This window comes from Bombus affinis, chromosome 5 (genome assembly GCF_024516045.1).
Source record: "Bombus affinis isolate iyBomAffi1 chromosome 5, iyBomAffi1.2, whole genome shotgun sequence".
Lineage (NCBI taxonomy): Eukaryota > Metazoa > Arthropoda > Insecta > Hymenoptera > Apidae > Bombus > Bombus affinis.
Window position 1 is genome coordinate 11,441,924 of NC_066348.1, and position 23,371 is coordinate 11,465,294.

Here is a 23,371-nt window from a genome sequence, read left to right on the forward strand (position 1 = left end):
ATTATCGTTATTTAAATCATTTACATTGTTGAAAATTTCTTAATCTATAAAATAATATATCTTACTTTGATCATTCTAAACTAATTAATTTAGTAACAAGGATTATCAATATCCATCGCGCCAGCCAATGTATTAATCATCTTTTTCTGATTCACTTTATATAGAATTATACGACAAAAGACGATGATTCACAGACGAATCTTCGTTCTTTCTTTCTCAAGTATTTTTTCTTGTAATTAAGGATAAGTGGTTCGTTTGTAACGAGTTTATCACGAATAACTTGACACATTTATCATCTGTGTTGAAAAGCACATTAAACACGCGAGGTTGAGCTATTTTTCGGTAGAGTGCGTGTTTAAAGACAAACACGTAGGAAGCGTGCTCGTTAGTTTACATTGTGCAAAAATCGTAGTTTTTGAGAAAATGTAAGTCGTTGTGATTGAATGTAATGTGTTACCGTGAAAATATGGAAAGTTGGGACAATCGTTGATATCGGGTGTAACGTAAATATGTTTACTTCGATCAAATTTTTTAATAGATGTGGTTAATTCGTAACTCTAACCTTACAATGCGGAGACTTGTTAATCTTGCGATGCTTCTTTGTTACTTGAGCAGAAGCGTCGCAGCTATGTATTGTTATCCAGACTACTGTCAGAACGTGGTAAGTTTTCATTTTTTTAAGTCCTTTACAACTAGTTTCTCGAATTTCTAAATGTCTATAGATGTTACAAAAAGTATTGACACATACCTTTTTTCCAATGAAGTACCTTGTTATCAGGTTCTATTGTAGTTACTGTATCTAGGCTGAGTATTTATTATTAGGTTAAATTGTCTGTTTATTTTACAGACAAAATTAGTTGCTACTCCTGGTTTCCAATGTCTATTGACAAAAGTTCAAAGGAAAGGAGGTACGATATATTCATTAAATGCATTCAGCATCGGCTATAGTGATTAAAAGTATGATGACTTACATGGCGCAGCATGTATTTTTAATGTACAAGATAGGGGTCAGGAATCACTAGATAGGTATGCGAATTACTTGCTTTTCTTGTCGATAGATTGCACCAAACTCACGTTCGAAGATTATAGTCATTATCCAGCGGATGGCACAGCAGCCAAATTTAATTTACGTTCATACACGTATGAGGAGTCTGGATATAAACTGACAGCTTTCAACTTAAGCGTTACCAATGTGGACTTTCATGGTAAGAATCATAGAATAAAGTGATTCTATTCTGTTACTTGAAATTCTTTTCTATTATTAAATAGGATTGGTTACACGTTATCAAAGTTTACTAGATGAGAACGAATCAGCATGTAGGTACATAGAACTTTATGGGAATGAAACCAACCCAGTACCACAGGAATTGTATATTTCGTGTCCATTTTCTGATGTATCTTACGAATCTGTTCCATACCGGTTAGATTATCTCGTAATAGGAGAAAAGTATAAGTATAGAAAAAGATATATTTTCAATGTACCTGTGCACAGATTTATCGGTGAGTGTTTAGGTCAAATATTTTTCATTGAAAGAAAATGAGCAGTCGTGTGTTTGTTCGATATTGATGGTTCCTCTTAAATCTGTCCTATCTCAGGAGAAGGTGTCAGTATAAAGGAATACAGACCATTTGTATATATAGATGTCTCTTATGCTCCTCTTCTTTCATTGCACGTGCAACCATTGCCAGAAGTGTATAATGTAACAGGATATAAAATTTGGTTAATAAACAACAATACGGATTTCGTGAAAACATTCAATATGACCAGTGAACAAGATTTTCATTACAATTTTACCGCGCATACCGGCGTGTTTTATTTTAAAGTTGCTCCCATGCATTCAGAGTGTGGCGACTATGGATGCGTGAACAGCACCACGCCTTTTATCATTATACGTAAGCAAAAAGAAATTTCCTATGCGCGTCTGTATTATCTGAAAATATTTTCTTGTTGACGTGGTTGTTAAGCATTATGTCAATTGTATTTTCCAGAGGAAACATCTCATCGTTTATTGATCATGATTATTAGCACTGTGTGGATACCGCCAGTGATATTGTACGTCCTTTATCATCTTTACAAATTGTATAAAAGGGGTAAAATTGCAACGTTTGCAAAATATTTTTGTAAATACAGAGTGGCCATTGAAATTTATATGTTTGTTTCGTACTCTTTTATAGGAGTATTGAAAAGGAGAGGGATACCGAAATGTTTGTTAGTCTACTCACCGACTCGACTGTCGCATATCAATGTAATGATCGAGCTGGCAAAGTATTTAAGAATTTGCGACGTTAACGCCATGATAGACATGCTCGACGTTACCGATACCACGGACAAAGTCAGTGCCAGTAACGAGACTATTTATTTCAAACGGCTCCACGTTTTCCCACGGAAATGTTAATCCTTTGGTTTGTTATGTCTGTAACGTAGGATCCAGAATGTTGGTGCGATGCTGCGTTTCGAAACGCAGACGTCGTTCTTATCGCAACTTCTCCGCCGCCTAAGAAGCCTGCGGCATCGGCTATTTATCGAAACACCGGTAATTATCTTTTGAGACTGGTCAAAGAGAATCAGTCGGAGAAAGAAAAGCGCTATTATATCGTGCAATTGCCGTATTGTAAATCGGATGATGTACCCGAGGAAACTAGGCATTTGAGGAGACTGTCTTTACCAAAAGAGTTGCCTAAACTAGTGAAAATTATTCACAAGGTGGAACGCGTAAAATGTTCCTCGGTATCCGATCAGGAATTTCTGGACAGCGTGAAATTAGCGAAACTCGAGATTCTGAAGGAAGATGCGAACATTGCGAAAGACGAACGAGAAACTGGTCGGTTCTTTATAGATTCGTAATCGATCGTTGATTTAGTTAGTTCGAACGTTTCGTAGCGTAGCTCACATGTTGGTGTTTTAGAAAACCTTTTAACGTCGGAAAGGACGGAAACAGCAAATAATCGGACATCAACTGTGCTGGATAATAACGCAGTGTCTCAATCGTTTGCAACAAATATCGATGAATTAAACTTGCTTGGAGAAGGTGGAGAAGGTGAGGAAGTATGTACTCGTGAATCTTCAAAGGACGATACGTGCTCGTTTCGTATCGACGAATTGAACTTGTGACTTCGTTTCAAGTACATCCTTTATTCATAACGTTGTGAACAAATTTTACTCGAGTAAGTTAGGTAATTTTTTAAGATGTAAGACTTTTTTTTATATATATATATATATATATACCGATTTAACTTAATAAACGCCAGTTTCTTTTTTGTTACCATACAGCTCCTCGTGTCCATTTATTGTGAGTTACATCTTACAATTCTCCATTCGTTAAGTCACAGGTATATTAAATATATATCTTTTTACGCATGCATACATTGCACACGCGTGTATACGTTTTAACGCGATATTAACGATGGTATAATGATAATAGTTGGAATTCACATGGCACGTGCCTGATCGTGCTAAGAGCTAGTCGATCCATTGGAAGTAAGCAAATATACAGTGTTATATAACTAAATTTGTACTTGAACGCTTGCGTCATAAACGGCAAGTGGCTAATTAATATAACGAAATGGAATGCGCTGCTTTGTACAAGTAAACCAAAAAGGGGTGAATACATTCACCGAGGTATAAAAAAGCAGTCTTGTTCGAATACGATTACATCGATCAACAACTAGGATACTCAAGTTTACCGCCTCTTTGAGTGTATCGTCGAATCACCGTTTCGTGCAATTATTTAACAGACGGTTCACCATAAAGTGAATGTTAAAAGCTGGAAGCCGCTGCGAAGAAGGATTTAACTGGAAGTTTAAAAGATCGACAATTTTAGTAATTAATATTAATCATTACGATCTTTCGTTTCTCGTTCGATCATTTGTTACGCGATTGATCGTGAAATTATCGGAAGGCGTTTACAGAGTTAATTAAACGTTAGTCACCCTTTAGGGACGTGTAGCTTTCGTCAATGAGAAGCCATTTATTTACTTTGTTCTTTTTCGTTCGTTCAAATTCAATCGCTTGTTAGGACATAAATGACGAAACGAATAGGAAAATTTCCATCAAGATTTTGATTAAACTGCGGTTTGCTTCGGCAATCTGAATAGCTTCGAACATCTTTCGTCGAACGCTCTGTATCGTAAAAATCCAAGAGTATATAAAGCTGTAACAGGCGTCTTGAGTAGAAGGACTCGTTAATAATTTCTAATATAAATTACACAAAGACCTGGCCGTTTACACGAAAATGTAATGTTGTATATCGATTTCCATACTATATACTATCACCGTTAGTATACCGTTGTTCAGCTCTTATCTCCTGAAGCGCCGATCTATCTATTTGGACGTATGCTATCCGCATCTTTTTCTGATTTTCTAGCGTTGCAAAGTTCATCGTTTCGTATTCTTATATGCGACACGTATGCCCGACAGAAAGAAAAAGAAGGCACAGTATCGAAGGTGTTTGTTGCACTCGATCGTTTCAACGATCGCGTTCCCGTTCGTTTCGTAATGGCATACTCGTCGTACGCTAGACGACACTCCTCTCGAACGAAGAAAAGACGCGATTTGTCTTCTCAAACTTCTAGATCATCGATATTTCACTCTCTGGTTTTCACGCGTCTCACTTCTTCAATTAGAGCGAGCTTCATCGTTATTTTCGTTTCTATTGGCGAAGACAAGTAGTTCTTCTACTTCTGTCTCTGTCTCCGTTTCTACTTCCGAGGATTTCTTGCCTTCCATGTCGATGTAGGATTGCGAACGTTCGTTCGTCGGCGTGGCTAAATCGTTCTCGCTGTTGCTGGTGACGCTGGTGTTTCTCAATTTGATAGGACTCTCGTAGTGATTCACGCAGAAGCTCGGCGGTGATTGATCGTTCACGTACAACTTGACGGATTCCTCGGGGAATGTTGCTACGGATTCTTGCCACAGGGCGTGCAGTTTGTCGATTTTGTCGCACTTTGTCACCGTGTCGGAACACGGTTTCTCTAGATAGTTGACAACGTTCGTCCTCAGAGTATCGATTTCGTCACCATCGTCCATGTCATCGTTACCAGAACCTATGGCAAACAAAATCGTTCGTCATACTGAAACCAGACGAGATGAAACGAAACGAGAGATACGTACTGCATGGACTGTCCAACGCGTGAAGCGAAGCAAAATAGGCCTGATTGTGAACGGTTCTCGGATTCAGATCCAAGTATTCGACGCTGTCCTCTAACATCTTTTCCCAATGATTGGTAAGTTCTTTGAAGGGAGGCCTCATTGCAGGTTCTTGATGCCAGCACGACATCATCAGCTTGTACCTGCGAATGATGTACGCGTACTCGCGATAATTTTCGAGTTATAACTCGCGATGGCTACTCTTGAAAAGTCGGACTACTCACAACTGTTGCGAGCAATTCGCTGGTCTCTCCATACGGTAACCGGCTTTGAGTAAATTGTAGAGATTATGCACGTCCACTCCTGGATAAGGAGATGCGCCCAATGTGACCAGCTCCCAAAGAAGGACACCGAAACTCCAGACGTCAGACTTGCTGGTGTAGACGTGATCCGCGAGGGATTCTGGTGCCATCCATTTTACCGGCACTAGGAAAGCACGTATTAAAGCATATACGTTGGATTAAACGGAGATTTAGCTGATCGCGGATGATGCACGTTAAAACTGTCTTCTTCCTAAACCTCGAGAAGATTTACGAGCGCTAGAGTTTATGCAGACGAAGAACGAACCGCGGCAAGAGGAGTCTAGTTGGTTCTAGTCGATTCGAAAGCTTTTGAAAAAGAAGTAACGCGCGTTTTGACGAAGAGAGTGACGTATAATAGAGAATTGAAAAGATGATCAAACAAAGGAACGCGAATCTGATTATTTCTGATAGACCCAACACGATCATACAAGAGAAGACAAGATAGTTTATATATAAGTGATACGTTATTATCGTAAAATATCGTAATTTCACAAAACAGAATTATCGTATTTGGCATATTTGAGCAGCGAGTAAATGTTTGTAATATACATTCCAGAGTGCGTAACTGTCAGCAACACGTTCAGATATATCTAATACAATGGTTAGCAATATGCGCATATACACACAAATAAATTACTTAGCAACTTTAAACTACAAAGAAGACCATGCAGCGACTCATGACAGTGAGCGATAAAGAGCCTGCCCTATGCCTCCCTTGCTCCTAAACCAATCATTTCGCCCGCTAATCGTTTTTCCAGTTCTGCGCATACCTCGTCCTTTGCTGCGCTTCAAGTACGCATCGTCTTCGTAAACGTCCCTCGTCAGGCCAAAATCCGAGATCTTGCAGACCTTCTCGGCCGCAAGCAGCACGTTCCTGGCTGCAAGATCTCTGTGAACCAACTGAACAATACGGCGAAGCGATACATTTAGTGTGGATTTCAAGGAGGTGAGAAAACGGGCTATCGCCGCGGATTAAGGGATTACCTTAATGTCGGCGAGATAGGCCATTCCTTTGCTGATCTGCCAAGCGAAGGAGAGGATGTCGCGTGGCGTGACCGTGTACATGGACCTTCCATCCGCTTCGCACGAAACTACGTTGGATAAGGACGAACATCCACCGGCTCTAATTTCCGACTCCAAGTGTCGGCTACGCCTCAAATAATTCCTGCAAAGTTCCCGCATCCTGCGTTACAGCTTGTTCAAACTGTGCGCTACTTTTACCGAATCGATAATGGTTCCGTAACAAATCCCGAAAGTAGCGTTCGCGCGTTTCTACATTTTCGCCATTCAGCTCCCAAATATACGATCAATGGATTCATTATAGCGTGTAATAGCTATTATCGAGTAACGGTTTATTCATGCTAGGACGAATCGTTCGTTTACCGAATCAATTCTTTGTCTTGTATAGTAGCACGTATGTACGTTTTCATATGTGTGTACACGGGAAAGGAGCGTTCAGACGATCGGTGTTATTGCCAATATTTAAGGTTTTTAATACTGTATTGACAATATATATCGATCGTCTAGAGTCTAGAGGCTCTCTCGCGTACGATAATATCGAGTAGCTTAAATATTGACAACTATATTGATCTGAACGCTCCTTGAAGTCACCGATTCGATCACGTTCAACATTCGATTTCGTTCTGTACATATGTACGAAGCGATTCGGCAATAAAACCGAATCTGCTCCGTTTTTTATCGTATTTGCAGGAGAGTAGACATCGTCGTAAGAACCGTGATGCTCTTTGAACCAACGTGAATTTTGTTTTTGTTGTACAACTAGTTTTCGATAGACTTTTTATTTGAAATTTTAGGACATACGCTTACATTCCTTTCCGTAGAAACGTTATAAAACATTTTCCCCAAAATGAATGTCGTCTCCGCGCGAAAGGAAAGTTGTTACGTTGAAGGTCTTCGTAATCAAAAGTGACGATTAAATAGAATTTAGAATATGTACGTGCCGAAGAAAAGCAGATTAATTATTTTACAAAGTACACTGCGCAGAGCTAAATCTATCAATAACGAAGAAGTTAGAAAGCCACTTGTAGTTGAAGATTATAACACTACTAAAAACGCAATTGATGTCCTTGATTGGATGACGGTTGCGTGCTATTCAACCAAAAGGGAATCGAAGAGATGGCCGATGGTTATCTCGTATAGCATATAATGTATACGTTTTGTTCGCTGTAATTGAGCGTAACTGGAATAGAAATATACTTTAGAGACGATCGCTATCTCTGGAAAAATTGGGAAATGCACAAGTAACGCCATATACGCAACAGAGAGAAAACGTCTTTCGACAACGTTACGTTCAAGAGAAATTCTTAAACAGATTCAAAAACAAACTGACGCGTCTGGAAGCTACGAAAAAAGAACGATGGAACTTTTGCCGAAGAGACATTGAAACGTCGCTCTTCTGGACACAATGTAAAAAATTTGTTTGCATCTTATTATTAAATGCAAAAGGTATAAAAGCCGAATTCCTAGTATTACAATTAAAAAATAATAATGCATAATTATGCTTATCCTGAATGTTTCCTTTCTATTTAATATTAATGACGAGACGTGACTATGAAGACCTTCAACGTTACTTCGAGCGATTTTACGCTGGTTAATCTCGTCGATAAGGACAAAGAGCTGCTATATAAGATAAAAAATTAGACGCGTACAAGGATAGAAATTCAAAAGAAAGCGCATAAAGAGAAATATATAATGTAATAATATGGAGACTGGAAGAAGCGAGTCGCGCGTCGACACGGCCGTAACGCCGCGTCGCCGCCTGTTCGTCGCCGTTTGTCTCTTCGCGTTTAAACGAGCCCGTCCCTCGTTCCGCGTTCCATGAAAATGCGAGATGCAAGAAGAATTCAATTAACGCGACGCGACCAAGGTTTTCTCGTGAAGCGGTTATCGTCCGGCGATTCTGGGCGAATCTCGTTATGCGGAATTCCATTCCGCACCGTGGACGTGCAACAGCAAGCAAGATTACGTACTCACCGCAACGAGCCAAACTCCGCGAATTCGATGATGAGGTAGACCGGCGCTCCGGGAGTGGTGCACGCACCCAGCAACCTGATCACGTTCGGATGTTGAGCTTCTTTCAACAGTTGATACTCGGACAGCAAGTCGGCCAATTCGGATGCGCACGCGTTCTCCTTTAACGTTTTCACCGCAACAGTGGTGGCTCCTGGAATTCCACCGATGTCGACCGCTTTGGCGCGCAACACGCGGCCGAATTCTCCTTCGCCGAGCACTTGTTCGATGGTCAATCGCGCCCGTGGGAATTCCCATTTAGGATCCGGCTGGAGAAATAGTTGAACGAAAACGATTCAACGTCTTCTCCGACGTTTCCGTTGCACCGTTTTTCTCGTTTCATGCTTTACGATGATTTTACCGCTGGCAATGAACAATGCGCGAAACAGGAAGCAACAAAGTCCATCAAAGTGTCAGTTAACCATTTCCGTTCTTGTATCTTTGTTGCAACGTACCGTGAAACGTACGATACACGTACGGCAACGGTATATGTGGTTCAAAAGAGAACGAAGTACGATCGAATGAAACGTTTTATTTAATTTAGTAGTAGAACTATCGACCACTACTAAAGTATGAAATTTTCTATCGAGGAAATTGAAGCGCGAATAATAGGACAGAGTTTATAACGCGGTAAGATTTACGAGCTTTAATTCGTCATCGAAATCTGTAATAATGCATCGTTGTAGATCTATGAAAAATGAAAAATTACGTCGTTTTGACTGTCGTTCTGTGGTAGTTCTAGAGTTAGCGTACGCGAAATACCCGAAATTGTACCGAAGGATGGATACAAACGATCACGTACAAAGTCGTAACGCGGTGAGAGGCAAAGAATTATATTCGTCGGTCGGATGAATCCTGAGCTTAGCGTAGGAGTAACGAAAATGGATGATTCGAGGCAAAGAGTCACTGCTTACCGGACACGTTTTCGGAAGGAGAAGGTGACGATTGGCTGCGGTGAAGGTGTCCAAGCCGATAAGCAAACCGTCGCCTCTGTCAATGTAGTCCGAAGATAATATGCCGACTACGTTCGAGTCATCGTCGACTCTTCGTTTTCCGTTTCGTCGAGCTTGCTTCGCAGCCAGTCTGAAAGGTAAGATCCTCTCATCGATCATATTGTCGTGCCGTGACGACTTTTAAAATCGGGATAGACGCGGCAAGTCGACGATCATTTCGCGAGAAATATCTACGTCGGCTAGTCGTACTCATCGACGAACGTCAGTCGGAATATCCACTGTCAAACTTTTACGAGATAGACGCGCGCCAACATCCGCGCGGATACGACGAGGAAGTTTCTTCAATTTCGTGTGCAGACAAACTTTTAAGCTCGCTTTCGCGTGATATATTGGCTGTATATCTCGTCTTGAAATAAAGTGGAGGACAAAGGGAAGTTTAAAGCAAAAAGACCGTATAAAAGACGTCGCCACTTTGGAGAAAAAGCTGCAATTGACAAGAACAATTAATTACGAATAAACGTAATGATAATAGGCGATTGTTACTGCTTAAAAATCATTCAGAAATGTGAAATCCGAGGATGAGCAGCTGCACGTAATATGAAAATATATAAAATACTTCAAAGCGTAATACCTGTCACGCTAAGTATTCGCTAAGTAGAATAAATCTGTGCCTGGGTGATACTCTTTTAGTCGTATTCATAAAAATATGAATTTGCATAAATATCCGCAGCCTGGTTGTATGCAAATACGCATTTCAAATTTCCTTCTGTCCGCCACCGTTTGTGATAACAAGTTTTTATCGTAGGATCGTATCGATACCTCGGGCAATCGAGCGCCGATGCGCGTGACAAAAGAAACATTTGATTCTGAACGCGGTCGCCGTTCTACCGATTAAACGTCGTTATCGAAATACTGGAGAATCGGATTTGGAGAGGAATCCCCTTTCTTTCGAAAACCCGTTGTTCGGCGGTGGATCGAACGATCGACGTGACTCGAGCACAAAGCGCTCGTTCGAGAGTTATCTAGAATTTGGCCAGCTGTAATTCCCCAGCTGTCGTGAGAACTCGTGTTCCGTTCTCGTTTACGCAAACATCGCGTTAATACGAACGCTTAGCCTTTGGTCATGTTTCACGCCTTTCGACTTCTTTCATCGCCAGTGTTATTATGCTGACCAGGCAAAACCATATAATTAATTTACCAGTGACCTACCTGTATCTCGAAGTGACGAAAGAACCGATGATCGCTATCAGCACGAAGAAACTGCCTCCTATCAGGCCTATCATGCAGATAGGTCCACAAGGTCCTTGAGATGCTATATAAAAAAAAAGAAAAAAAAAGAAAGAGTTTAATCCTGTTCTACGAGTTTAATCTCTTAATCTTACTCTTCGGTTAACAAGCAAAAATATTTCTACTATTCGAAAAAAATAGTATAATATACGCGGTAAAAGTTTGTTTATCCGAACTCCGTTTATACGAACCAGTTGTTTTTTTACCGTCGATTATGCGAACTCTGTGACCGAGCCTTCGTTATTCGACCTACGCTCGAGCGTACTTTCTCTTATACGAACGTGACTTCCGAAGTCGTACGCGTCCGTGTGCTTTATCCGAGCTGATACATAATTGGACACGATCTGTGAGGAAATTGTTGTTCAGGCTCGGTTATCCGAACGTCAGCATCTACTATCTCGGGCTAGAAACTGAATAACAGCAGCCGATAGGTGTAGCAAGCGAGCCTCTATTATCGGAAATACTTTCAACCCGGATTGATCCGGATAAACGAAGTTCTACGATACTTAAAAACGCCGGAATCACGCACGTCGACGCGTTGTCGATATTCTTTTGTTTTTTCCTGGAACTCGAGAAATTTTGGATAAAACAAGAGGATCGGGTGTAGAACGATCTGTAAAGAACGCAGCGGGGTTAATGCGCGAAGCAACGAGGGTTCAGTGAATGATCGTGGAACCTTTTCGGGCGCCGGTCACCACAATCTCCTCCTCTATGTCTCGCGATTTCCCGCCTTTTCCATCTTTACCCTCCTCTCCGTCCTTTCCCTCCTTGTTGCCTCTGCCAGGATTGTCGTTTTGCGTGCGGAAATGATCCACGTTGCACGTGCATTGCAGCACATCGTTGCACGCGCAAGTTCCCAAGCCGCTCTTGATGCCGCGTCCGTTCTTGTTCATGTGAGCGAAGTGGACGTCCGCTGCAACGTTAAAATTGATTATCGCCGATGGGAGCGTTAGCGAGATGCAAGAGGAGGAATGCAAAAGGTAAAAGAACGAAGCTCACATTCGACGGTGCAATCCTGGGGACAAATGCGAGGATCCAACCGTTCGAGCTCGTCGCACTGGTTATCGGGACAGTGAGACAAATCCGGGGAACAAGTTGGATAGTACTCGGACATTATGGAACCCTGGTTCGGACGTTTGTTCCATCTCCATACGCATTGAGCGGAAAAGTTGCCCTTGCTGAAAATCCGACCGATTGCAACATCGTACGACGAGTTTAGGGGAAGCAGCCAGAGAGAAAGGGGGAAGAGGAGAGGGGCAGGCCAGGGACTGTTAGAATTATTGTTCGTTGAATATCTTGGACGTGTAACCGGTCTGCAGTTATGGTAATGAATTTACGAAGAGAGAAATTCAACGACAGATTGCGCGATTGGTAATGACAGGTATGAAGAGAGCATGAGTGTGAAAGAATGTGAGAAGGCGAGTGACGTTAGGAGTTAAGAGTAGAATCTATGAGAGGTAGCGTTACATAGTTTTAGAAGAAAGTTCATATATATTTATTATGGAAATATTAAATTCCGCTTGGAGTCGACAGTGGCAAAACTAAAAAGATGTAAATTTCTGAAATTTACGAAGAAAGCCTCGCGAGTCGTTTCGGTGACGTTATAAGGCGGCTGACTTATCGCGAGATAATCACGAAATAATCGATTCTTATTAAACGAGATAATCAATGCACCATGCGCGAAAATAGTATAATCCGAAAATAGCGCTAGGAAATAAGACGAGCCAGCGTTATCGCGAAACTAAAGCCAAATTGATAGCTATCATAAACAGTAATTTTGCCCTATGACGCAAAACTGGCGAATTTCTAACGTGTAACGTTTCGCATGATGGAGATTGAAACATAACGCAGAAGCAAATCCGGACATTTTTTAAGTCGTCCCACCGTCGTTGCCAAGCGGCGAAATATTACGGAATATTACGGTACATTAAATTCCTACACGATGTACACGAAAGGAAAGCGATCGTCACCTGTAAAATCCGCTGGCAACTCCGCAACTGGATTCGCAGTCCTCTGGCGTTTCCGCGTTGGCGCACGAATGCAACCGGCCGATCTTGCTATGGTTACACGTGTCTAACTTCGACATCGACACGGCCGATAAATTGATCTTTACGGTTTTCGAAGAGATCGGACGATCTTTCGCGTTCCATTTCACTTTAAGCCTGAAACATCGATCCATAGATCCATCGAATCGTCGATCGAGTCGTCGTGCAGATCGATCACGGGTCAACAAGGTTGTCACGTGCCGTGACCACTTACACCAAATTAGCTGGCTCCGTTTTCAGCAGATCCTCGTCAGCGACGTAGATTATACCGCCCTTGTGAGTGATGGCGAACGCGCTCGACCCGTGAACGTTGAAAGTTATCGAGGTGTGCGGTTCGCTGGTTGGTCTCGCGACTCGGGTGTAACGAGGTGCGAGCCGTGCGACTTTCACGATCGAGGGATACGTGAAGGATTGCTGTTTCCCGGATGATATCGGCGACACGGTCGTCGTGGTCGTTCGATGTTCCGGTCCGTAGAAAGTCAGTGTAATGTTCAGCTATCGGTAACAAACGTAAAACGTGCGATATCGTATTGTAGTTTCTTTTTACAGAGATATATGCGTTAGGAGAAGTTTAAGTTATGATATACATAGGTATGTGTAGTTATGTACAGGGTGTTTCGTTTATCTTGTCCAATTTAGTATCTTTGTTACCTTTGCAGATATAAAAAGGTGTATGGAGGTAAAAGTTGTTTGGTTTAGAACGAGGCATATCGCGGTTCGTGTCTTTTTCCCTTGCTAGTTATTTTTTTCTTCCTTTATTTTTTATTCTTTTAAGTTCCCAAGGTCATCGACGATTTTCCAATGATAACGACACATCTTTGTGCGATATATTTCAAACGTGTAGATATGTCGAGCTTGGAATAACCTCGAGCGGAAAATTCATGGTAATTCGAAGGGAAATAAGAAATTGAATATTTAGTTATTTTTGCCCCGAATTTTCATCATTTTCCTAAAAATGTTTCGGAAAATATTGTACAACCGCGTGCATTCCCGGGCAAGGAAGTCGAAATTAAACGAAGCGAGATAATAAAAGTAAAAAATGTTCAGCTATCAGAAGCAAGCCTTGCTCTCTTGGTCGCTTCATTTGGAAATTCGTTACCTCTTCTATCAAATTCGCAAAGCTGCGCGTGGGTGACTATGTAAATTGGAATCCAGCATCCTAGAAGTATTTGCCTATGCAGTACTTCGAGACTGAGAGTGACCTTTCACCATGGAATATGAAATGAGAAGGAGTTTTTAGTGGGTAGTCCGCCCAACATCTTAGACAGTGTCGCATAGCTAGTGATTGGATCGATGCCGATATTACGTATTAATAACACTCAATCAATTCGGTACCAAAGTACTAGATATGAGACATCGAAATTTTAGATATCTCTCGGTATGACGCGGTAGTTAGGTTGCGAAAAAGCGCCATGTCGTGCGAAATCGTGTTACACGAAACGAAGAATTAACGCAAAATTGGCGATTAGGTCCCAAAATCAATTAAAAATAAATTAATTTAAAGCATTACGTATTGATATTATTTACGTTAGTTATAGAAAATATCGACTTTTTCTTTGGAAAGCTTGGAGTTGCTACTACCCTATAGCGAAAAAATTGCAATTGCCGAGAGCAAAGGATTAATATTCCACGAACTAAAAATGGATTCAAAATTTCGATATTCAAAAGCTCCATGCGCAAATCTGAAACGGCGCTCTACAGTGAGATCCGTTATAACGAGACGTGATAAAGTGCACGCGTACCGAGCGAAAATTCAAAGTCGATTTTCTCGAAGACAAAGCCTCGAACGAAAAATTTTTATTCTATATTTTCGACTTCTTTTTTCGCGTAGAATCACCCCCTTTCCGCTTGTACCACCAGTTACCAATCACCATGTATATTATCATATTACACTTGATTGCATCGATTTATTGAGTTTGTCAGATCGTGAATTCGTCCCTGATACGATCTTACTGTAACCATAGTCTGATGAATTTTCCTCTTCTCGCGTGAAAAGATATAAAAATGACTGCTATCCAGGAATGCTCGCGAAAGTAGAGAAAAATATTCATCGTCGACTGTTCTCGATTACAAATTCGTTTAGCCAATCGAGCGCGAAACAGACGCGGCCATGAGCTGACTCTGACAGGGTAACGCGACGCCGAATGAAAAATTGTCAATCCGCGGAAAAAGAAAGCGGTGAAAACGAAATCTCGGCCGATTCGCCGAATTTTTCGACTAGTTTTTAGTGGGCGTTTACGCGCGGCTCGGTTAAACGTCGAAATCGGAAGTTCTGCTCGGAGATAATAGGCAGCTTCCGCCCACGCGTCCACCGCCGTGCAATTTCTCGACGCGGAACGATCCCATTAATTTTCCTTTAATCGGCTCCTCGAAACCGCACCCAGCCAACACTTTCGCAGCCTTTGCTATCTAATTGTTTAACGAGTCGCGATTACGCCAATGGATCCGTGCCAGCTGGAACCAGGAAGATGTTGTTTGATCGCTGCCCTCCTATTTGTTATCGGGAACTCGTTTCCAGATACGAATTCACGGCTGAACATCGGACGTGAATTTGCATCATCGAAATTGCGAAAGAAAAGTTCGAACTAGGTTGGAAACAAGACCGCGCGTATTTCTATCGAGTTTCTCGTTAAGAGCACCTTCATCGACGCGGATGATCGTCTCTAAACCGCGAACATTTAATTCCAATTTCATACTTCTACTAATATAAACGAGGAAACGAATGCAATCGTAAAAATTTATTTCTTGCGATAAGTATTATGAAAAAGTACTTTGATTTCGATACTTTCTATAGGTTTGCATATATCGTTTCGCACAACTTTAACGCTTAGTTTACCAGGTCCGGTAAAATTTCAATTCAGACCAGCTTCAAATTTAATTTAAAACTGTACATTAATCTAACTTTTGTTCTTCTGTAACTCTTTTACTCATCTAACTTTATGTAAATTCTTATATTAACAAAATTTGTCAAAATTGATTAATCGGGTAATATAAGTACAATCTTAACTGAAATTTTGAAACCGTTCGTCCGAGAATGAGCGCAAAAATTTCGCACGAACGCACAAAAATCCGCAGTCTATGTTTCATTCGAGAAACAATTTCCCGAATCCTCGCTCGCTGCTATTCCAGTTTTCCCGAATTTTCTTCTTCGTCCCGCGTCGCAACTTCACTCGCGGCTCTTAAAGAAGACGCGCGTTTCTCTCGTTCGCGCTAGCTATTTGCGATAGACTGAGACTCACCGTGTTTTCTCCGTATCCTGGGATCAGAGACTCGTCCTTCACTTGCAGGATCACGCGATACGGAGACTTTGGCAGAAGAGTGGTTTTTGCGGATATTCCTGTAACGCAGGAAACAGAAATTTATCCGATGCAGACAGATCCTTATGGAGAAAGAAGCGAGGATGATCGAACTGTAGGGAAATACGTAGGACTCGTTCGTAAATATCGACTCACTGGTGAATATGGCGGTGTACGGGATCCCTCTGGGAACTTCGATCGGCAAAGTGTTATGGGAGACGTTAAAGGCGTCGTGAGCGTCTCCGAGCATACGGACGCTGTAGCGATTACTACTTTCCGCGTCCGCGTCCTTCAGTATCAGCTTGTTGTCGTCCACCAGTTTGTCGCCCTATCGACACGACACGGATGACAAGAGTTATACGCGAATAGCGAGAAAAATTTCGCCTGTTCGGGCGCGGGGACGACGCGAAGGGACGTTAGGAGAAGCGGGAAACGCGGGAGGATAGGCGGCGAAAGTAGAAAAGAGATTCGGGCTTAATCAAGATCAGACCCCGAAGGGGTTTTCCTTCCCGACGATTCTTCGAGACGGTTCCGTTGTCGCGTTCGTCGCTTCCGTGTCTTTTCACGCTGGAAACAATGCCTCGTGATCGCTGCAACAATGCGCCACTGATTAAGTCGACGACTTTTTAAACGATCCGTCGTCCGTTCGCTAACGAGATTTGCCTTCTATCGTCGTAGTGCGTGCACAATGTATGTAGACATATGTGTGCTCAGTGCAACAAGCAGACGCGTAGTGCAGATGTAGGAGCTCGAAACGTTCCGAGGAGCGAGTAACGCGAGCGTAGGAATGCATTTTTCCCGACTATCCAGTCGGATTGTGCGAATCCTCGCGTAATCGAATGGAAATATTCCGCAGCTGTTTCCTAATTTTGTAGCATTGACGGGAAACCTTGCAGCACGTCGATTAGCGCACGCGACGACTCACAGTGAACAGCATATTCGACACTGTAAGCTGTTTGCGTTTGATCCGAGAGAAATGTTGACTGGAGCCATCCAAATGGTTCGCGTGATGTGTAACGAAGCGAGTCTTACCGGTGAACGCGCAGAAATTGCCACCAGCGATCTAAACAGAGCGATTTCGATCTCGAGGATCGACCACGCTCCGGAGGTCCTCAGAAATTTCAAAACGAACATTTGCGCCGACTACAGGAGCAAAACGCCAAGTTTATATCGCGATGGTATTCGTGGAAAACTGGCGAAATATCATCGACGACGATGGAGATTACTTCGAGGACCTCTCTTCGTCGCCCACGAATGAAACTCTGATGGTACTCAAAAATGGAGGACAATCCATTCCTACGCCTAATAAACAGCTCGACAGGATCGCGTCACTCACCGCGGTAAATTCCGGAAGAATCACGTCGATCGAGTGGTTGCCCTGCGCCATCGGTGGATTGTCGTCCTGATCCAAGACGTCGATGTGCAGCGTGTCGATCGGTGCGTACTGCATTCCGGTGATCTCGTCCCACACGATGCACTGAACTTGAACGGCGACTTGCGGTCCGGGGCCTCTGGGCGGCGGACCCAACGCGTCTCTGTCCAGGAACGCGTTCGCGAACAGCGTGTCGTTGGACGTGTAGAAGTATTCCGTGCCTAGAAATTATCGGACGTTCGTACGTTCCCCGCTACTTTTCCACGAACGCTTAACTCGCCTTCCGGGAATTCCAGGAATTAGCGGCTCGTGCACGCGCGCACGCGTTCGATGGATTTATTTCCTCGAGCGGGAGAGTCAGACAGATACACTCCCATTCGTAAGATATTAGGACGCTTACAGGAAACGAGATTAACTTCAAAAACGTTTAAGCTCTGGTCGAAGCCTTTAACAATATTTATTATCCCCTGTGGCTCGACTTGTGTATATCTGGAATTTATTATAAAGACCATGGAATCTCGAGATAAATGAAAAATCGTATATTCGTAGAAAGGTAGAAATCTTATTTCTGCGTATAACGACGTTGAACTTCTGCTCGTTTGTATCCACCGTGTCGTGTCCACTTCGTGATCGTCGCTTTAATCAACCTTGGTAATACATTCGTGCTATTCAAGTTTCTATGATAATTCGACGTTTCATTAAGCTCTCGAACAAACATCTCTGAGCCTCGCGTGTAATAAACGCGCGTGAACTTCTTCGCCGAGGTTAAAGGATTCATGATTCGTATTCATCGCGTTTCTCTCGCCACTCTTGCGAGTAATTTTTACAAATTCATCCCTCTCCACCTCGAATGCAAAACCCTGATCGATCGATCGCTTGATCGATGATTTGAACGAACCATAGCATCCTACGTAAAATCAAGAAACGTGCTAATAGTTACGCGTGGGAGCGTATGTCGTTTCTGTTCGAGCGCACAGGGATATTCCTTCTTCCTGTCTAGAAAACGTGATTCTCTATCGCCGAGTTATCGCCGAGACGTGAGAACAAGGATGAAAAGAAAGGGTGACTTGCCGTTCAGTAGCTTGTAGTCGGTTACGTGAAAATTGGAGCAAAGGTCGGTGTAAATGCCAGGTCCGAAGGTACCGATCATCGCGACCGGTTGATTTTCGTATATCCTGTACCTGGACGCGTTCCAGAAGCACATGTCCTGAAAACGAAACGACGTTGAACGGTAGAGCGACAGAGTCTCGCGAAATAGACCGTGGAGCGACGATCTAATTACCTGAACGTAGTCCGCGCATTTGATTTCCGTCCCGTTAACACGAGATGGTTCCACCGCGATTTCCAGGACGGCCTCGTTGCTGTCGTCTTCTTTCGCCACAACGACGATCGTATCGAATCCGGTCGCGCCTTGGCAAGCGAGGAAACGAAAGACGCGGTAACGTCTGCGTTCGCAGCGAAACGCTTAGATCGAAGAACATTTGCTACGCTTACCTTTCTTTGGAAAACCGTGCAGTAGCAGGCTGTTCGTCTCGGAATCTATGGAAACTGTCGGTTCGCGGGGCACGGTGACGCGATAGTTCACGCGACTCGGTTCCGTCGAATCGTTTCGAAGAGTCCTCAGCTCGAGCAGCTTCATCTTCCATGAAATGTGTGCATCGTCCCGCGCCAAGTACGGTATCCTTACGGCCAAGTTCGACTGAGGAAAGTAGAGCTCTGGAACAGAGAAGCGGCACCATTTACCGAGTCGTTATCTGTACACTAAATTTCGAGTCGCTGTTTATTACGAGAAACGGCGAGAACTTGTCGTTTTATTATTCTACGCTTAATTGGTATCGTATTCGGAACATAATTCTAGCATGCTTCGTTCCAATGTGTATCCTGCAATTTATATGATAATGGTCGTTACGGTTGTTCGTTATCGTATAAAATAATGAATCAAAATTGTGCAACCTGACTAGCGAATGTAATCTCTCGAAGTCACCTGTGATCCGACGATAGCATTTAGATTAGGATTCGAGTCGCATCAGTTGCTAAGATCATCGGCGACTTCCATCGCATTGAAACAATGCGTACGAGTATTCTCGTTTTTGCTAGGGTAAGTTTTCTACGACAATCAGTCTGGTACTCGCGCACAAGGCTCCAATACCGTGAGTACTAGCAGTCCGTAAGTAAGTAAGCAAGTATTAGGTCGTCCGAAAAGTTTCTTTCGTTTTATAAGGAAATAATAGATGCACAACATTTTCTGTTTTATATTATTTTATCGAATCACGTATGATCCATTTGTTCTATCAAAATAAAGATCACAACGTTCGACAGATTAGATCGTGTTTCTATAAAGATGCATCGTTGTAAAAGAAAGACACTTTTCGGACAACCTAACAAGCCTGTTATCGGCGGCGAGACGCTGGTAGCCTGTCTCCGTACTAACAGATTGGATAAGAATGAATTTCTGAACAGTCGATCACGAGGGACGTAGAAAGTTCCAAGTGAGTTCCTAACCACCAGAAATTGAACTAAAGACGATAAATCAACTCGCAGCGATGCCAGCCAAAAAGGGACGACCGACACTCGAACACCATAAGCCATACCTCTCGCACACGAATGCAAGAGTCAGCAATACGACCGAGCCATCGCAGCTCCTGCGATGCAAAATGTTTTCGATCGCAAGACGAAAATAAACGCTTCGTCTTTGGCATTGTAAAGTTCAACGGTGAGGGTTCGCGTACGGTCAACTTCGTGGAAACGACTCGTGTCAAGGTGAGCGCGTTTAATCGATACACAGCAAGTAGTTAAAGTCCTGCTCGGCGAACGCGCTCGGCCGCACGCTCTTGCAGGATAAGGATCGCGATCAAGATCCTCGGCGGTGTTTTCGCGGAACTGCAGTCGCGGTTGCGCGATTCCATACGCGGGCGAGATCCGTTCCTGCAACATCTGCGATTGCACGTGCCGCGTCCACCGTGTTCGCCTCGATCGATACCACACGTTTCGATCGTTCGCGCGACATTTCGCTCTCCTATCGTGCGCCATCTCTACGACCGAACTCTATGGAAATTTTCGAGATGGAGTTTTGGAGTTTCGCGCGTGTAGGAATTTCTAGGCGAGGATCGGCCCGGTAATTTCGAGTCGTGGGAGGAGGACGCGTGTGTATTTCGTGAAAGGGTAAGAAGATATTTCGGTAGGGAAGGCCTCCGGTGATGGCGATGTCGAGGGCGAGGGTACGATATCGAGGGTATGGTGGAAAGACGAACGGTGCGACGGTCACGCGAGAGTCGAGTTAAACGCGCAAAGTATCTGGAACGCAGACTTGCGCGCAGGCACACGCGCTCGCATACGCACACGTCTCTGTATCGTGGCGTCTGTGTTACGCGTTAGGATCTAGCTGCTTGGCGAATGCGCGCACAAAGTCTTTCGCGTTAAGGTGCGTTTAAACGAAGCGCGCGAACGATCCTCTTGTTAGCGAAACTTAAGCGGGAACAGGCGTTCCGTCGCCGTTTAGTTGAATTCGTTCGCTGAATTATTTGAACGCGTTCGTCGCGAAGGATGATAAATCTTTTGATGTCATAAACGAGCTTACGAACGGTTTGCTCGATGATGGTTTAACACGATTTTTAAACGGTGTGGGGCAACAATCTTCAAAATATAAAATAGCTGAATATACAATGTGCAACGAGGACTCGCACTTCATTGTATTTATTACGGTATTTACCTACTGATTCGCTAAGTCCAAGTATATTAAGTTTCATCTTTTGGCGGCAATTTTATACGATTATAAAGAGTACAGTAGATCTTTGATCATCCGAGGTGATATGAATCGGGCCTACCTTGAGTAATACGGAATAATTCATTAGTATTCGTAAGTCGTATAATAAAATCATAGAAGACATTTTGATGGCTTAAGGTTGTACGCGTATTTGGGTTTGCATAGGCGTATCGTATGTTGTAGGTGTATTTAATCGATCGAAAGTTTGATTAACAGTTTTCGTGCTAAAATTTCGAGAAAAATGAAGTCGCAGCATGAAGTTGGAAGCACCTTGAATAATACGGAACTCGAATAGCCGAGACTCCATTGTATTATGAAAATGAAGTATGCAAGCTGGTAAAAACGGTTCATTGGAAAATGGGGATATTACAAATACTTCTTGTAGCTACTGCATTTAGTCAAAAACACCGATGTCTTTTTCTTTATAGTATAAAAGCAACAATAGCTGTCTGGTATGAATGCTCTGTCTTGAAGCGAGCACGATATATCTTTCGACGGTACCGCAAAATTTTAGTAATTAATTTGTGTCACGAGATGGAAAAGGTTGTAAATCATTGGTACGTTAAACGAGCACGAACGATTTCTATTATCCTCGCTCTACGTGTTGTTGGTCGTTTGGTCTAAATGCGGGTTACCTTTGAACTATCGACGATCACCTCGTCGACACGATTTCACTGACACAGAGTTCGCCGACGATGTTTATTTATAGGAATGAAATCATCGACGTTCTCTCTTTGCCGATAATTGCTATATTAATTGTCATATGTCATCGCTAATGGTGCATTTGTATCTAAACGTTCATTTCCATGCACGAAAAGATAAAAGGAAATGATAAAAATTACTACGATATTACTATGTACTGTATTGGTACTTTATTAATTAACGTAAATCATGTAGGTAAATATTTACAAATAGTGAGCCACTTGGAAGGAATTTCCACAATTTCTTGATACATTGCCAAAATTACCACCCTGATGTACGTATGCGTGGCCCGTAAAAAATCTAACTTTACCACGTTCATTTCTGCTTAAAAGAAAATTAGATTTGGATTATCTTGAATCTTTTCAAGGTTAGGGTAGGTTTCACTCCGACCATCCCCCACGCTTTTCAACATCGTATTGCACATAGGTACATAATTCTCTGATACACGTGTGAGTATGTTCGCCGCTGCTATTTGCGAGTTACCTTTCCCGTCGAAAAGTCGTAAGAAGCGAGTTGTATGGCAGTCGTAAGAAATATCAATAGCATAGATTTGAGTAAGGGGAGCGACTGTGCATAACGGACGGTAACGTATGGCGATAAGCGTAATAATTTTCGCCAGAAGACGACGTCGATGAAACGATTGGTCGGTGATTTCGTATGCCGATTTCGGTGAAATTGTGTCGATGAAATGTTCCTGCCTGATTTGAAAATAGTTCCCTGAACGCGTCTTTAAAAGTTTCTTTCAGCGTGCGATCGAAGGTGAACGACGATATCGGATCGTTACGATCGAAAACGAAATCGGTCGAAAGACGAGAGATCGGTCGTTCTAGTAGATCTCTAGAGGCACGAGATCGTTGTACCTGGAAACCCTATTCGCACATCGAGTTACGATTCCCGAAAACAGAGACACCGTGAATACGATACGCGCAGCCATACAACTCGGCACCCTCTCGGTCGCCGATCTGCAAGAACCTGCCGCGTTCGAGTCGGGCCACTTCGACACCTTAGTTACGTCTTGCGCCCATCGTAGGGCCACCATAGTATCACCATCTCGATATACGCGCCCTCTATTCCTGTAAATTGATTCGCCATCGCGTATACCTGACCAGACGCCTAATTCACCCGAGACTGCCACTTTCTTTCGTTTCCTATTATTTTCTTAGTAGGCAGCACTATATCTTTATTGCTTGGCTTGCGCTAAAATATATTTTATTTATTTACTTATTCATAGCTGTTCCCCTACGGGTTAGGAATTTCCCCATTACTTTTCTCTTTGATATATACTTATGGTTTACTTTTCTAACAACCAAGCTTAACGTTTTTCGTGCCTGACGTTTAGACTCGAAAACTGCTACTCAAATTTCACCTTAGGGCGCATCATTTATATTTTTTATTGTCTATACTTCTTTAACACCGACGTATAATCTCGCAGTCTTTCAATTTCAACAATGTATAGGTCTAAACGAAAACATATA

At 42.7% G+C, this 23,371-nt stretch overlaps 2 protein-coding genes across 4 annotated transcripts in view; one reads left to right on the forward strand and one right to left on the reverse strand.

Annotated features, from left to right (window-relative positions):
* The first annotated feature begins 181 nt into the window (after window positions 1-181).
* Window positions 182-3,270, forward strand: LOC126916829 (uncharacterized). 2 transcript variants are annotated; one of them, XM_050723042.1, is made up of 9 exons: window positions 182-661; window positions 848-957; window positions 1,059-1,205; window positions 1,270-1,500; window positions 1,597-1,893; window positions 1,990-2,091; window positions 2,176-2,333; window positions 2,426-2,822; window positions 2,907-3,270. In XM_050723042.1, the coding sequence occupies exons 2-9, from the start codon at window positions 927-929 to the stop codon at window positions 3,110-3,112; spliced, it is 1,569 nt and encodes a 522-aa protein (XP_050578999.1). In that variant the 5' UTR covers window positions 182-661; window positions 848-926; the 3' UTR covers window positions 3,113-3,270. The 2 variants fall into 2 exon arrangements, with proteins under 2 accessions (XP_050578999.1, XP_050578995.1); XM_050723038.1 differs by having other exon boundaries at window positions 184-661; window positions 848-908.
* LOC126916823 (proto-oncogene tyrosine-protein kinase receptor Ret) overlaps window positions 3,114-23,371 on the reverse strand; it is a 33,000-nt gene continuing 12,742 nt past the window's right edge. Inside the window, exons 2-19 of one of the 2 annotated variants that reach the window (XM_050723024.1) lie at window positions 18,926-19,147; window positions 18,714-18,841; window positions 18,503-18,638; window positions 17,396-17,652; window positions 16,216-16,387; window positions 16,003-16,100; window positions 12,978-13,258; window positions 12,689-12,880; window positions 11,718-11,896; window positions 11,464-11,631; window positions 10,641-10,743; window positions 9,393-9,561; window positions 8,443-8,747; window positions 6,433-6,613; window positions 6,219-6,348; window positions 5,371-5,572; window positions 5,111-5,289; window positions 3,114-5,043 (exon numbers count right to left, since the gene is read on the reverse strand). In XM_050723024.1, the coding sequence (XP_050578981.1) occupies window positions 4,616-5,043; window positions 5,111-5,289; window positions 5,371-5,572; window positions 6,219-6,348; window positions 6,433-6,613; window positions 8,443-8,747; window positions 9,393-9,561; window positions 10,641-10,743; window positions 11,464-11,631; window positions 11,718-11,896; window positions 12,689-12,880; window positions 12,978-13,258; window positions 16,003-16,100; window positions 16,216-16,387; window positions 17,396-17,652; window positions 18,503-18,638; window positions 18,714-18,841; window positions 18,926-19,147 (3,530 nt within the window). In that variant the 3' untranslated portion in view covers window positions 3,114-4,615. Of the gene's footprint in view, window positions 5,044-5,110; window positions 5,290-5,370; window positions 5,573-6,218; window positions 6,349-6,432; window positions 6,614-8,442; window positions 8,748-9,392; window positions 9,562-10,640; window positions 10,744-11,394; window positions 11,632-11,717; window positions 11,897-12,688; window positions 12,881-12,977; window positions 13,259-16,002; window positions 16,101-16,215; window positions 16,388-17,395; window positions 17,653-18,502; window positions 18,639-18,713; window positions 18,842-18,925; window positions 19,148-23,371 lie in introns of both variants that reach the window. The other variant, XM_050723023.1, reaches the window with a different exon arrangement.

Bases quoted from the DNA above. Each gene is read 5' to 3' on its own strand.
- LOC126916829 (XM_050723038.1), top strand. From the start codon at position 539: ATGTGGTTAATTCGTAACTCTAACCTTACAATGCGGAGACTTGTTAAT. The intron at 662-847 runs GTAAGTTTTCAT...TTTATTTTACAG, and splicing joins CAGACTACTGTCAGAACGTG to ACAAAATTAGTTGCTACTCC. The intron at 1,894-1,989 runs GTAAGCAAAAAG...TGTATTTTCCAG, and splicing joins CACGCCTTTTATCATTATAC to AGGAAACATCTCATCGTTTA.